The 12,748-nt window shown below is 39.7% G+C and overlaps 1 protein-coding gene across 4 annotated transcripts in view; it reads right to left on the bottom strand.

The window, feature by feature from the left end:
- Positions 1–2,055: 2,055 nt before the first annotated feature.
- Positions 2,056–12,748, bottom strand: part of BORA (BORA aurora kinase A activator) — a 29,051-nt gene continuing 18,358 nt past the window's right edge. For 2 of the 4 annotated variants that reach the window (XM_047854560.1, XM_047854579.1), the window contains exons 10-12: positions 10,733–11,340; positions 3,411–3,527; positions 2,056–2,412 (exon numbers count right to left, since the gene is read on the bottom strand). In XM_047854560.1, coding sequence (XP_047710516.1) covers positions 2,386–2,412; positions 3,411–3,527; positions 10,733–11,340 — 752 coding nt within the window. In that variant the 3' untranslated portion in view covers positions 2,056–2,385. Of the gene's footprint in view, positions 2,413–3,409; positions 3,528–6,806; positions 7,048–7,974; positions 8,742–10,732; positions 11,341–12,748 lie in introns of those variants that run through there. The other 2 variants (XR_007151237.1, XM_047854572.1) reach the window with 2 other exon arrangements.

The raw sequence follows: 12,748 nt of genomic DNA, 5'->3' as shown, positions 1-12,748 counted from the left end.
ATTGTTCCAGTTTAAAGAAAATAACTTGGGGTGGTCTTGGGTCCAAGTAGTAAGTTAACACGCAAGAGCAGGTGCCAATAAGCCATTTTCTGTAAAGGCCCAGCCGTGTTCGGCGATGCTGGACAGTCTGTGTTACAACACGGTACTCAACTCTTCCATTGCAGTGCGAAAGCAGCTACAGACAGTATGGAGACAAGCCTGGCTGTGTTCAAACAAAACCTTGCATTTAAATATCACAAACTTCATGTGTCACAAAATATTACTCATTTGATTTCCACCGCCCCACCATTTAAAAATCCTTTGCCAACAGCCCGTAGTTTACTTGCGACAAAAGGAAATGGGGGCTTCTTGATTAAGGCAATGGCTAACCTTCTACTTTCCAAGTTTGTTTTCTTGTGTGTCGTTTATGAGGAAGACCTAATTCAGGAATTAGTCCTTATTGGGTAGTTTAAGATGACCAGAAACCAAATTTTCATCCTAAACACTTCACCTTTGGTAATCTAATGCTTCTAGTGCCAGTTATTAGGCAAAGTAGCATATGTGGAATATTACACTTAAAAAGCCCTGTTAGATAAAACCACTTTCCCCATTTAATAGATGAGAAGATGAAGGTTTTATGTCCCAGATCAAGTAGTAAGTGATGATGGATTCGAACCCAAGCTATAATCACTATCTTATTTCTTGTGCTATTAAGAAAATATAGCCAGGGAACCGAATTCCTCCTACTGCACAGTAGTTGTTAAATTTAAGTTTATATTGATTCTAAAGCCCATGTGCTTAAGGACTCCATTTCATAATAGAATCTTGAGCAGTGGACCTAGTGACTAACCACTTAATGGTTAGTGTGCTGGGGGAGAGGAATCAGGTACACAGGAAGAAATGGTCTTTTTGCAGGTTAGCAATAAATTTATAAGGTGCAAAAAATAAAGAAAATGACACAATGATAGTATGTTTTTATTTCCTAGGGCTGCATATGAATTATTCCTCCATCTTTTGAATAAGATAACTTTGAAAAGGTGATTTGCAAATATGCATATATATTCTCCAGAGGTAATGTGTCCAAAAAATTTATATTTCCCTTCTACTCCCAACGTGAACTTTACGATTTTAAAAAATCAGTTTTGGGGCGCCTGGGTGGCGCAGTCGGTTAAGCATCCGACTTCAGCCAGGTCACGATCTCACGGTCCGTGAGTTCGAGCCCCGCGTCGGGCTCTGGGCTGATGGCTCAGAGCCTGGAGCCTGTTTCCGATTCTGTGTCTCCCTCTCTCTCTGCCCCTCCCCCGTTCATGCTCTGTCTCTCTCTGTCCCAAAAATAAATAAACGTTGAAAAAAAAAATTAAAAAAAAAAAATCAGTTTTGTGTCTGCCCAACCATAATTTTATAGGCCTAAAGTCATACAGGAACTGTGTCACCCAGTTCCCACTGATTTATTCCTCCCCAGCCAAACTTGAGCTGAAAACAATGTTCCAACCCTAGGGATGGAGATATATTCTGGGCATCCCCACTAATAATGTATGATTTTTTTTTTTTTTTTAAGTTTATTTGGAAAGAGAACCCATGTGTATGTGTGCACGGTTGGGGCAGAGAGAGAGATTCCCAAGAAGGCTCTACTCTGTCAGCAGAGCCCAATATGGAGCCCGAATCCATGACCCTGAGATCATGACTTGAGCCAAAACCAAGAGTGGGAAGCCCAACCGACTGAGCCACCCAGGTGCCCCAATAATGTGTGATACTAAGATGCTATTTGGACCTTTCTAGTGTTTACGTTTTCAAAAGTAGTAACTGGAACAGCTATCACTGGAACCAAGAATTTCTGCACAGAAATTAACAAATCAAGAACAAAAAAGTCTGGAAGCCTTCATCTTTCTATTTTTTCAATTAAGTTTGCTTTTTATCTAAGATCTATTTCTTTCACAAAGGTTATAAGTGTAAATTCGTTTTATGTAAAACAGTACCCTCACAATTTTACATGATCTCACAACTACTGCCAAATTCAGTGCTGTTGGTAGGGTGTACTAACTAATAAGCAGTTCACTGGCCCTGTAGGATAGGGGCAAAGTCCTTACTCTCAAATTTATTGTTAAACACATCAATCAAGGTAAGTACAAAAATATTTATTAATAAAAAATACACTTGTACTTCAATGACTTGAAAGTTCCAGGAGTTTTTCTGTTGTTCCCACGTCACTAAATTAAGCCCTTGATTTTTCACATTAAGGGGGAAAGAAGAAAAGCTAAACCTGTTAGTTAAAGCAACTTTTTCCCAATCACGATCACATTATTGATCCTGTGCGTAAAAAATATGTGAGGAGCCATTCACTGATGGTCTTTGGTTCTGAGAAGTTATTCTATGGACTGCTGCCTTGGGAGGATTTGCTGTTCTCATTCAACACCTCTGTGTTATGCGGTCTTCCTGTGGGGGGAAAAAAACAGAAAATACCTTATTTGCTGCTTGGATAGAACCATTCAAGCGTGCAACTATTATGTGAATATTTTTTAAAACTGGAATGAGGATTTCCTTATGAATACTAAAGGTACAAGTGAAGATAGGATTTTCTAGAAGTCCATATTCTGCAACCAAAAGAGTAGTTTTCCTATATCCTAATGCTTGCTTACTTTTAAATGGGCAACTACAATCCCACCTCATGACAAAATGGACGAAAGAGAAATTAAGGTGGCCTCCACATTAAATCTTCATATTCACTGGAGACTTGTGTTCAGTGTATTGTGTTCATTAATAAATTGGCATATAAAAATCAAAGATTCTCCCAATTAGTGCCTAAAATTAATGTTTATTCAAATATGCATATATATATATATATAGTATAACCATCTTATCTAGAAAGTTCAGTAAATGTCCTAATCAAAAGTATATCTCTGTACAAATACTTAGTAGGTAAGGTATGTGTTATTTCTGGTCTCCAAAGGCTCTTGGATTTTTAAGAAAAAAGCACTTAACCTGTGTAGTCTCAGTTTGAAACGTTAAAGGCAAAAACCTATCTTTCCCTTTAGTTTTAAGGAAACGCGTTCAGGTGCCAATTCCAAAATAGGACTAGTTCTCCCTCTCCAACCTCTTAATCTCGCCCATAGCCAGAGTTATTTAGGAAAATGAAGTGTTTTGATTTAAAAAGCACGTTCTGTGGTTAAATGAACTGAAAATAGGATGAGGCTTAAACATGATAATTAAAAAAATTTTAAGCAAAATGGGGTGGAAAAATATTGAAAATGGTCATTTATTTTTGTTTATATTTTTAAGTAATCTCTACACCTAATGTAGTGCTTGAACTCCCAACCCCACGATGAAGAGTCACATGCTCCACCAGCTGAGCCAGCCAGGCGCCCCTGAGAAAAATCATTTAGTAAATACTTATAACCTACAACCATATCAAGCTTTCTCTATTTTTTCCATACCTTTGTATTAAGAACTTGAGATTTATTCTCAACTTCCAAGGTTTGTGCATCACTATCTGCTCCAACCGTATCCATAATATTGCTTCCACAATTCTGTGTGTTATAGCCACTATCCATCTGATAGGGAAGAGAAGGAAAAATACCAAGGATAACACTGCAAACTAATTCACTTATCCACAAAATCTGAGAAACTTCTTTTATGTTTAAATAAGTAAAATTAAAAATATATAAAATATATTTCTAAAATTATGTACATTGGGGTGCCTGGGTGGCTCAGTCGGTTAAGTGGTTGACTTTGGCTCAGGTCATGATCTCACAGTTTGTGAGTTCGAGTCCCGCATCAGGCTCTGTGCTGACAGCTCAGAACCTGGAGCCTGCTTCGGAGTCTATGTCCCCCCCCACCCCCACCCCTCCCCAGCTTGTGCTCTCTCTCAAAAATAAACATTAATAAAATTATGTATATTTATTTAAAGTATATAGTTAATAATTATATAAATATAAGTGAATCATTATATACTACCACTCACAACTGAATAAAACAATGTATTATTTATTCCTGATCATACTGAATGCAATTGAAAAGTAATATGCAAACATAAAATGTAGTTCTACATAGAACTGGTTGTTCTCCAAAGGAGTCATTGTACTATACCATTCCTTTTACTAAAATATATCTTGTAATTTCGTTTAGAATCCGTGAACAAGCCAGTATAAACTTGCTTTCCTGTTACCTTGTGATCACACTCAGTAGATAAAAGTAAGGATTACAATCAACTTCAAATTCCAATTTATTTACCAGGCTTGTCTTTGAATGGCTTGACTGTATCTCTAAGATTTACTAACAGGCATGCTATCTTTAAACGTATTCAAAATAATTTATTTTTTAAAAGGTCATTTACATTATACTCACACCCACTGCTGACACACAAATCTTACTTCATAATAATACCACGTATACAATGGCTCTAGGTGTTAGTTCAACTTTTCATTTTAATTAACTGTAGCATTCTAGGATGTACTGTTGGCAGCCCCAAATTAAACAAGGGATTCTGGCAAACTGCAGTTTGGGTACATGTATAATAAATATTTACTGAGTGCCTAGAAAAGTGCCAGGGCCTGTAAGGCACTCTGTATAATGCCATTCTTACTGTGTCCGTGCGACAACCCTATTAACTTCACACATGAGGAAGTGAAGGGTCAGAAAGGGGACTTTCACAGTATCAGAATGCAGTGATGAAGAGCTGAGGCTCCAAGCCCTGTGCACTACACACACATACGGCATCTACCTACGCAGTGCTGAGCACCAAACACAAAACCCCACGAGGGGAGGGATTCACCCTGCACTTAAACTCTTTCTTGCAAATTAGGTTCAGAAGGAAGGAAAAGATTGTGTATTTTTGTCCCCATCACCAACATCAGAATATCCTAAGTAATATCCTATGTGCATTCATAATCTTAAGAAAAATGTTTCCAGTTTTCAGAGATGGATGCCTATGTGTTGACCACTGGAAGTAACATTGTATTTGAGTAAAATCCTTGTAACACTTAAAACTAAAACAAAAACAACCAACCTTCCATTACATTCTAGGGGAAACACCTGGTTGTGTTGCCATTCAACAGCTATTTGATCAAAAATATAATTACCAGATTGCTTCCAGAGGAGCTGACAATTACTCATTTTTTATTTTATTTTTGAGAGGGAGAGGGTGGGGGAGAGCGATAGAGGGAGAAAAGAGAGACCATCTTAGGCAGGTTCCACAATTAGCACAGAGTCCAAAGCGGGGCTCAACCCCACCACCCTGGCTGGGATCATGACCTGAGCCAAAGTCAAGAGTGAGATGCTCAAATGACTGAGCCACCCAGGCCCCCCTGCCAATTACACTTTTATCACTAGCGCCAAACAACTGGCTTAGGAAACTCAATAGTAATACATCAAGGGAAAAGTGAATACAGTAGGGAGTAAGACAGGCACAGGAGTTTGTCCCACTCCACAGGAAGAGAATAATCAACGGGCGGCCCCATGAGATGCTGGCTGACCGCACTGGCTCTCATCGAGACCACTACTAATGATGTGTACCACAGGCTAACTAGACAGTACACATCATCTCGTAACTTCCCACAGGCACCAGGGGCATCAGAAACATTTTATAGTTGTTCTTAGCTGTAGATGAGGTGCTTTTTTAGCTTAAAAAGTCACGCTCTACTCACTGTCAAGTGAACCTTGTCTTAAGATCCCACAGCCTGTAAATGACCAAACTCTAATTCAAACTGAGTTCTGAATGCTATGTAGATCTGCTTCCAGTTGGACTACGCTGCCTTTAAATGGTGTTTCTACTGCCATCACCCTACACAGTTACTATATTTTTCCCCCACATGCATCAGATGTGGTCTTTCAAAAACCTTCCAGGTTCAGGTTGGCAGCTGGCAAGAGTTGTGGCTTGTAGTCCATTCCCTGAAATCAGGCCTCCGCACTTTCACCCTTCCCTCACCATCCTCCTCTTCCTCGTCCTCTGTCCCTCTTGCTCGCTACTTGTCACAGAAGACTTTGTCTCCCATTAGTTAAGGCAGTGCACTGAAAGTACACTCATGTGAACTCTACTCACAATGACCAAACTATTAGCCTACAATCCTTCTATTCTTGCTGTTGTCAATAAGAGGGAACAAGGTCACAGAAGCTCTCACTTCCTGAAACTGAGAAAACTAACTGAGCTAGTAAATCAGCTGAAATCTGCCATTTTGCTTTCCCAAGCCCAAGGCCCTTAAAGCCATGCTAGCCCCAGCTACAAATATGTGCACCCACGTCCACCCCAGCCCCCCGCCCCCTACGAAAGTGGAAGGGTCACTTGTGCTAATCCCCCACCAGAGCTCTACAGTCTATCCCATCTTGCACACCTTGGTTCCTTCATATATAAAATTCATCACTTTTTTACAGATTATATTTATCACATCTGCTGGAAGGTATCATGAGGATTAGATTCTAACTGTGAGATACTCGCCCTGGTCTCTCATACTTCAAAAGGATACATAATTGATACCTATTATTAATAATTATCGTGCCCAATTTCTGGTTTTCTTTGTTCTTTTTACTCTTCTCCCTCTCCAATTAAATATGCTAGTTCCCCCATCTAAAGTGAAAAACAAAGTTAAAAAAGAAACTACAAAACGATCTTGGACATTAATGTTCTTCTCTAGCTATGGCAACCCTCCCCTTCACAACTAATGTTCTTCAAAGAGTTATCTACACATAGTGTATCATTCCTTCACCTCCTTTACCTTCCTTCCATTCACTTTTCACCTCCCCACCTTGAGGCTGCTCACTCACCAAATTACTTGTTATTAATTCAACAGCTACTTTTCAACCTCTATATCCCTTGCTCTTACTTTCGTAGTACTAACCTTTCTTTCCTTAAGATGTTCCATGACACTGTGCTTTCCTCGTGTCCCCCTCTTCCCCCCACCGCCGCCTGGTCCTTCTCAGTCTCCTTTGGGGGCTCTGCTTCCTTCACCAAACCTTTTCCTCAGGGGTCAAAATGCTGGATCAGTGTTCTGACTTTATACAGTCCTTCTGGTTGAACTTACCTCTATATCCATTCTGTTTTGATTCCAAAATATTTAACGAGTAGCTATTACATAAGCTCTGGGATAAACACAAACATACATGATTGCGTGATAGATGGTCTGACTGGCAAGAATGCAAAGCGTACAGGGAATTATGAAAGCATATAATGAGATCTGGCTTGGCTACAGTGATCAGGGAGGACTCCTTTGAGGATGTAACCATTAAGTTGTGAACTAAAAGACTAATAGGAGTTAACTAAGTAAAGTGGGAGGGACAGAAATTCTACACAGTGTGTGGAAAGGCTCTTTTGACAAGAGGGAACGTGGCTATTTAAAACTCTGGAAAGCTAATGTGACTGAAACAAAGGGAAGGAAAATAAAATGAAGCCGATGAGTAAGGCAAAGGCCAGACCATGCGATGCTTGCCAGTCATGCTACAGATATTTAGATACCAAAAGCAAAAAACAACTCCCTGGCCCCCCAAAAACCTTAGAAATGAAAGGTGCAGAAACAAAAACATAATAGAATTACTATATAAAGATGAAGAAACTCCCCCAAAATTAGAAAAGGAGATAAAAAATAGAGTGAAAAGATTTTAAAAACTGGAGAATTAAAAGGAAATTCCAGAAAGGAAAGCGAGACAGGAGAAATCTAGGGTAAAAAGTTCCAAGTGAAGGGCACGAGTTTACAGGTCATAAAGACCTGCTGAGTGCCAGTACCACAGATGAAAAGGTACCCACTCCAAAGAAGCACTGACATCTCCGCACACCGTAGACAAAGAAAAGATCCATTTATGTCCAGGGCTGGGTAAAAAGAGACCATTTACAAAAGATTAAGTATTAAAATGGTTTCAGGGGCACGTGGGTGGCTCAGTCGGGTAAACATCTGGCTTTGGCCCCGGTCATGATCTCATGGGTGGTGGGTTCGAGCCCCATGGAGGGCTCTGCGCTGAGAGCTCAGAGCCTGGAGCCTGATTCGAATTCTGTGACTCCCTCTCTGCCCCTCCCCCGCTAATGTTCCATCTCTGTCAAAAATAAATGAACATTAAAAATATTTTTAAAAATGGCTTCAGATATGTCAACAGCAATCATGAAAGAAAATCAATGAAACAATGCCTTCAAAGTCTGAAGGATAATTATTTCCAAACTCTCATGTGAGAGAATGAAGAATACACGATCAGGCATGCAGTATCTAAAAAACGTACTTCTCCTCACAAAGATACCAGAAAATTTGTTCCAGTAAAGTGTGAGGTAAACCAGGAAACAGAAGGATGGAATGTAGAAAACAGGAGACAGAACACAGGAAAGGGGAAGAGAATTCCCAGTCTGATGAAGGGAGATTCTAGAATGACAGCTGTGCACCACCACACGCGGAGGCCAACCCGTCCACCCAGCAAGTCAAGAGACCCTGGGGAAATGTGGCTGTCTTCAAATGTTTAGAAGCTACCTTTGCGGTAGGAAGACAAGAACACCTGAAAACATTTTTAAACTACAAAATGCTCTGCAAAAGGTTAAGATTATGATATGGCCCAAAGGGTAAAACTGAAACTGACTGGTAGATAAGATATCACAGACAGAAGCATATTTTATCTCAATGTGGGGAAGAGATTGTAATGATAAGAGAAGCCCGAAAATGGACCAGAATACCCCTGGCAGGTACTCAAGCAGACAGTGGATGATAATTTAGTAGTGATATAGGCTTCCAATGGGTAGTTGAATTAGATGATCAAAGTGTATGGCAGTGAAAGCATTTTATGATCCTTCTATAAATGCTCTGGAAAAACAAAAAAAGGTAGTGAGGAAAAGAGAGAGAGAAAAAGAAGTTAACAATACCTTGAAGGCTAAGTTTGACTCTAAGTGCTTTTTCATATAGGAACCAAATTTAGAAGCTAAAATATACAAAAGTGATTCTAGTGTATTTTTCCTGAGCAATGATCCTAGAAGTCAGGAGAGACCATTATAGACATAAAAATCTGAGCAGATGATTATATTTAATTTGGGGTCATTTAGGATCCCCCTGTGAGTTTTAAACTTTAGCATTCCAAACCTGACAGCACTAGGGCATTATAGGGTGGTAGGAGAATTAAATGAATGACTACAGATAAGGTGGTTGGGAGAGCGCCTGACACACTGAAGCACTGTGTCCGTGTTAGCTATTACTAGGAGTCCGTCCAAATATGGATTAAATAACATGAACTCTAAAGCCATATTGCCAGGATTCAAATCTTGCACCACCACTTATTAGCGATATAGGTAAATTACTTAACCTCTCTGACCCTCAGTTTCCTCCTCTGTAAAATGGGGACAACAGTCCACCTATTTCACAGGGCTGTTGTGAAGATTCAATAAATTAACATACGTAGAGTACTCAGAATAACGCCTGGCATACACTAAGAGCTACATAACTGTTAAATGTTGTTACTATGAAATGGCAGGTGAGAACTGCCTTTTTGACTATTTTAAAGTTCTCAGCTCAAAGACTATGGCAATTGGGGTGCCTGGTGGTTCAGATGGTTGAGCATCGGACTCAATTTTGGCTCAGGTCATGATCCCAGCTTTGTGGGATCGAGCCCTGTGTTGGGCTGCATGCTGAGTATAGAGTCTGCTTAAGGTTCCCTCTCTCTCTCCTCAGCCCCTCCCTCCCCCCACCCCCCTGCTCGCACTCTTTTTCTCAAAAAAACAAACCAAAAAAACTATGGCAATTAATGGAACAAATGTCTTTCTGAAAGTAAATGCTGGCAGGGCGCCTGGGTGGCTCAGTTGGTTAAACGTCTGACTCTTGATTTCCGCTCAGGTCATGAGATCACGGTTTGTGGATTCAAGCCTCCAATCAGGCTCTGCACTCACCGTGTATAGCCTGCTTGGGATTCTCTCTCCTGTTCTCTCTGTTCTCTCTTTGTGCTCTCTCTCTCTCTCAAAATAAATAAACTTAAAAAAAAAGTAAGTGCTGGCTATGAAGTTTACTTGTCAAATGAATCATGCTTTCCTGTTGTCAGATACTGCAAACTGGAAATGTGTGATTAAGTGAAAAATGTTGGTAATAAATCATTTTTAAAAAGTACAAAAAGCATATACATAAAAGTCCTTTAACTTGTTTTTTTCTTCCCAAACCATATAAAGGAAAAATAGAACTACTGAAATTTTACAAGACAAGTACCTTACCGGGAATTGAATTTCCTTGACGCTAGCTTCACACGAGGGGGAGATGAATCCTGAGAGGTTGCCTGACCCTAGCACTCAGTAGAAACAGAGCAGCTTGATTTCTTTTCTGCTGTCATCCTTTCTTACTCCGAATAAGTTATCAGTTAACGTGAATACTAAATACGCACCATCAGTCCAAATTAAAAAAAAACAACTAACCCTCTTAGTATCACCATGTATGGATATATTTTTTAAATGTTACATAATGCTACAGTCGTCACATTTAAAAAAAAATTTTTTTATGTTTATTTTCTGAGAGAGAGAGAGAGAGAGAGAGAGACTGAGTGCGAGTGGGGGAGGGGCAGAGAGAGAGAGAGAGAGAGAGACACAAAATCTGAAACAGGCTCCAGGCTCCAAACTGTCAGCACAGAGCCTGATGCAGGGCCCGAACCCATGGACTGCGAGCTCATGACCTGAGCCAAGGTGGGACGCTTCACCGACTGAGCCACCCAGGGGCTCCTGCTACAGTCCTCACATTTAACCCATTTTCTTTCTTAGTACAATCTTTGAGAAAAACAGAGTACAGGAGAAAGTAAAGGACTCCAGAATATTAAATTATCTTACCTGAATGTTACTGCTTTCACAAGGAAGGACGCTGCTTTCTGCAAGAGGTGACATGCATATGTGAGAGTTTTCAATACTGAAGGCAATCCCACTCACAAAATCAGTCATGGGCAAACTCCCATTATCAACTGGCTCCTTAATCCAAGTGTTCTCATCTGCTATCTCTACAGGATCAACCATGTCCACAGTGTTGTTCTCCTTCTCACTTTCAACATCCTGCAACAGTGCTAATTCTTTCTCAGAAGCACTGGACTGATTCTGTGTGATAGACATGGCGGTCACTACTACACGTGTGCCACGTGGAGAAGTGTCACTGTCCAACTGCCGTAGGTGTGCAGCGGTGTCCATGGCTGGTGATGAGGCATCCGTGGGAGGAAGATTCACTTGGTCTTCATTTTCACCGTGAGCCTCAAGAGGAAAGGGTATCCGAATCAGTGAGGTCCGATACTGAGTACTACCCGTACACATTTCGAGTCTCATAGGAGACCAATTCTTAATTGGTGAGCAACCATCTATATAAGGACTTCTGATGCATGGATTAGTAATTCCGTTAGAATTTGTTGTTCCAGACGAATTATCAGGAGAATGAAACGTAAACTTCCTTTGTTCTAAAAGATTGGAAAGGAAAAATTACATCACAAAAACATACAAATGGAAAAGACATTACTGAATGGTAATTATCGTGTTTTAATGCCAGAAAAATTGAATTTCTGTAACACTGTACTATTTACTTAAGTGAAATTTAGGTGTTAAAAACAACAGTGCAAATGAATGTGTCTCTTTAAGTAGGGTAAGACTCTTCAAAAAGAATTCCTCTGGTACTTCCTTTCAATTATCAAAATAATTTACTTCCTGAGAATTATTTCTTCATAAACATATTGCTACTATAATATATTGTATATTATATTAACATTGTATATTACTCATTTACATATTCATATACAATATTATTATAGTAACAATACTATTCATATACAAAGAAAATACTGGATAAATCAGCTGACAGCTACAAGTTAATAGCTGTACCTGGTAAATGAAGTATGTAAAAACCTTGTGAAATACTACAAGCAGTTTGTTAAAAGGCAAGCAAAGAACTGTAGAATAGTATTTGCAATAACAAAGAATTTAATGGAGCGCCTGGGTGGCTCAGTCGGTCGAGTGTCTGACTTCGGCTCAGGTCATGATCTCAAGGCTTGTGAGTTCAAGCCCTGCATCGAGCTCGCGGTCAGCGCAAAGCCTCCTTCGGATCTTCTGCCTACCCCACCCCCAGCCCTGCCTCTGCTCTGGCCCTTCCCCACTTGCACCTGCCTCTCTCTCTCAAAAATAAATAAATATTTAAAACAAAACAAAATGAGTCAAAGACCTTAACAATGATAATCAAAATGATAAAAATGCTTTACAATGTAATACTTCTTAGAACTTCATTGGCTTAATGAAAACAAAAATTAAAAAAAATAAATAGGCAAGGGGTGCCAGGGTGACTTGGCTGAGTGTCCAACTATGGCTCAGGTCATGATCTCACAGTTCGTGGGTTCGAGCCCCATGTTGGGCTCTGTGCTGACAGCTCAGAGCCTGGCGCCTGCTTCGGATTCTGTGTCTCCCTTACTTTTGCCCCTTCCCTGCTCGCTCTCTTTCTCTCTCTCTCTCTCTCAAAAATAAACAAACATTCAAAAAAAAATAGGCAAGATCCCATAACCAATCCTCCCAATGGTAAATAAACATACGAAGTGTTCAGCCACACAAACAATAAAAAATATTGAAGTTAAAGCAATAAGAAAGCATTTATTCAACAAAAACAGTAAAATACTAAGAATCCCTCCCCCCCAAATAAATGGCCAATAAATATTCAGAAAGAGTTCAATATCATCATAATTAAAGATACAAAAATCAGTAAGAGGCATTTTTGTAATATACCAAACTAAGAAACCTCACAAAGAATGGTAATACCAGTGTTTCTAGATGGGAGAAACTGACTTTCTTACATACTGTTGATAAAAATTTCGACTGATACAAACT

Source organism: Prionailurus viverrinus, chromosome A1 (genome assembly GCF_022837055.1).
Source record: "Prionailurus viverrinus isolate Anna chromosome A1, UM_Priviv_1.0, whole genome shotgun sequence".
Lineage (NCBI taxonomy): Eukaryota > Metazoa > Chordata > Mammalia > Carnivora > Felidae > Prionailurus > Prionailurus viverrinus.
Note: the sequence above shows the minus strand (reverse complement) of the source record. Positions and strands in the feature narration are given on the sequence as shown.